The 1,895-nt window shown below is 46.6% G+C and overlaps 1 protein-coding gene across 1 annotated transcript in view; it reads right to left on the bottom strand.

Annotated features, from left to right (window-relative positions):
* SLC26A4 (solute carrier family 26 (anion exchanger), member 4) overlaps positions 1-1,895 on the bottom strand; it is a 41,948-nt gene that overhangs the window by 39,233 nt on the left and 820 nt on the right. Inside the window, exons 2-3 of the mRNA XM_014531088.1 lie at positions 1,514-1,793; positions 66-242 (exon numbers count right to left, since the gene is read on the bottom strand). Coding sequence (XP_014386574.1) covers positions 66-242; positions 1,514-1,790 — 454 coding nt within the window. The 5' untranslated portion in view covers positions 1,791-1,793. The remainder of the gene's footprint in view (positions 1-65; positions 243-1,513; positions 1,794-1,895) is intronic.

Genomic DNA, 1,895 nt, shown 5'->3' with positions numbered 1-1,895 from the left:
GGAAGTGATGAACTGCTTCTGGAGACTGATTCACAACCACTGGGACCAGTCCACCAACACCTTACCTTGCAGGGTACCCACTAGCCCAGTGCTAACTCCCGAGATGATGTCACTGAGCAGCCATTCCTTGACTCGGTATTTGGGGAGCCAGTCCAAGATGGGCAAGAGAGTCTTCAGCACACCAACAGCTCTTTTTCTTGAACAGCTGTCAAAAAGCAAGAAAACTGGGTTTCCAATCTCATCTCAGCCGCAAGCAATCACAAAGTTTTGAACTGAGCCCTTCGTGGTTTCTAAATGTTTACAACTATTTAGAAAGAGAATGAGAATCGCAAATATCAACACTGAAGTACTGACCATGCTTTTGCCAAGAACTCTATCTACCCTTTTAAGCGCACCGCACCGTGGTAGGAAACACAGGATTAAGTGTCCCCCACCCCCACCTTCTTAATCCTCTGAGAAAATATCCCTACACAAGAACCCATTTTCTGGTCCAGCCATACATTGATCAATGGGGAGTCTCTAAATGGAGATTAATTTTCAGACTTCTATCCCCAGGCGCCTTCTTCTACTTCTCTTTTTCTTTTAAGAAAAATAAACATGCTCTGTATATTTTGGAAATACAAGGTTGGAACCAGTTTTACAAAACTTTTAGCATGATAAATGCACACCTTGCTGTACCTTGCTATTTAGTATTTTTTAAACTCAACAACCAAGAGATAAAAGAAAACAATATTAACAGTAAGTGAACATTTCTTTGACTCCTGATAATGGAATTGTGATTATATATATATTTTAAGTACTTACATGTACTGGATATATATTTTTAAGAATATATATATTCTTATATATTCAAATATATATATTTGGTGGAGCTAAAGTATACACACACACAGGGGGTTGGGGCAAAAGGAGGTTTACGGTTGTGAGTATGAGAAACACAAAGTTCATTCTTGTATTATTATCCATTAATTATTGTATTACTTTCCATACAAACAACTGTAAACCTACTTTTGCCCCAACATATATATGGAGAGAAAGAGAAACAGGGTTGGGGTTCGGGGGGAGTGGCAAGTGGGTGTCAATAGATGAAAGAAGATTAACTTGGAGTCGATCATCATTGAAGCTGGGTGATGGATAAAAACATGGAGATGAGGTTCTTTATACTACTCTTTACTTTTATATGTATTTTAAATGTTCTATTTTTTTAAAAAAAAGTTTTTAAAGAGAGAATCCGGCAGCAATCGCCGGTTCTCTAATTCTGTGTCTGGGATATCTAATAACAGGCGGCCGGTTTGGGTGCAGAGACAGACGGAGGCTTTCCCGGGGTCCCCCGCCTGATGGGAAGGCCGCGGGGCACTGCGCTCTCCCGCGTCTGGCCGTCACTCCCGTCTCTGGGTGGCATCCTGCCTGAAGGAGCTTGGGCTTTGGACTCCTCCTGGTCAGGTGATGCCTTTACCCATCGTCTCTTTTTAATCGAGCCCCTTTCTTCCCCACTCTCCTCAGCCTGGCCATCACCAGAAAGCAGTGGGGACCCGCTGGATCCCCAAGGAGCGCTCCAGGTGTCCCCCAAAGAGGAAGAGAGACAGGACTCCCGGGACACCCTCTCCCCAAAGAGAAGTTCTGAGACTTGAGTCAACTTCCCCAGGAGAACGGCGGAGCCTTCCTCCCACCAGGACGGACGCGTACCGCCGCTGGAAGGCGAGCTCGCTGTACACCGGCCTCGACACCACGTAGCTGCCGCTGTACTCGGGTAGCGGCGATGGCTCCGACCTGCGGCCGGGCGCTTCCATGACCTTCGAGGAGGAGGAGGACGAGGACGAGGAAGGAGGCGAGGGAACCGGGAAGGAGAAGAAACGGTCAAGAGGACGGGACAGGGAGAGGCGGCCGGCGGGCAG

Source organism: Myotis brandtii, unplaced genomic scaffold (assembly GCF_000412655.1).
Source record: "Myotis brandtii unplaced genomic scaffold, ASM41265v1 scaffold1186, whole genome shotgun sequence".
Taxonomy (NCBI): Eukaryota; Metazoa; Chordata; class Mammalia; order Chiroptera; family Vespertilionidae; genus Myotis; species Myotis brandtii.
This window is presented reverse-complemented; position numbering and strand designations above follow the sequence as displayed.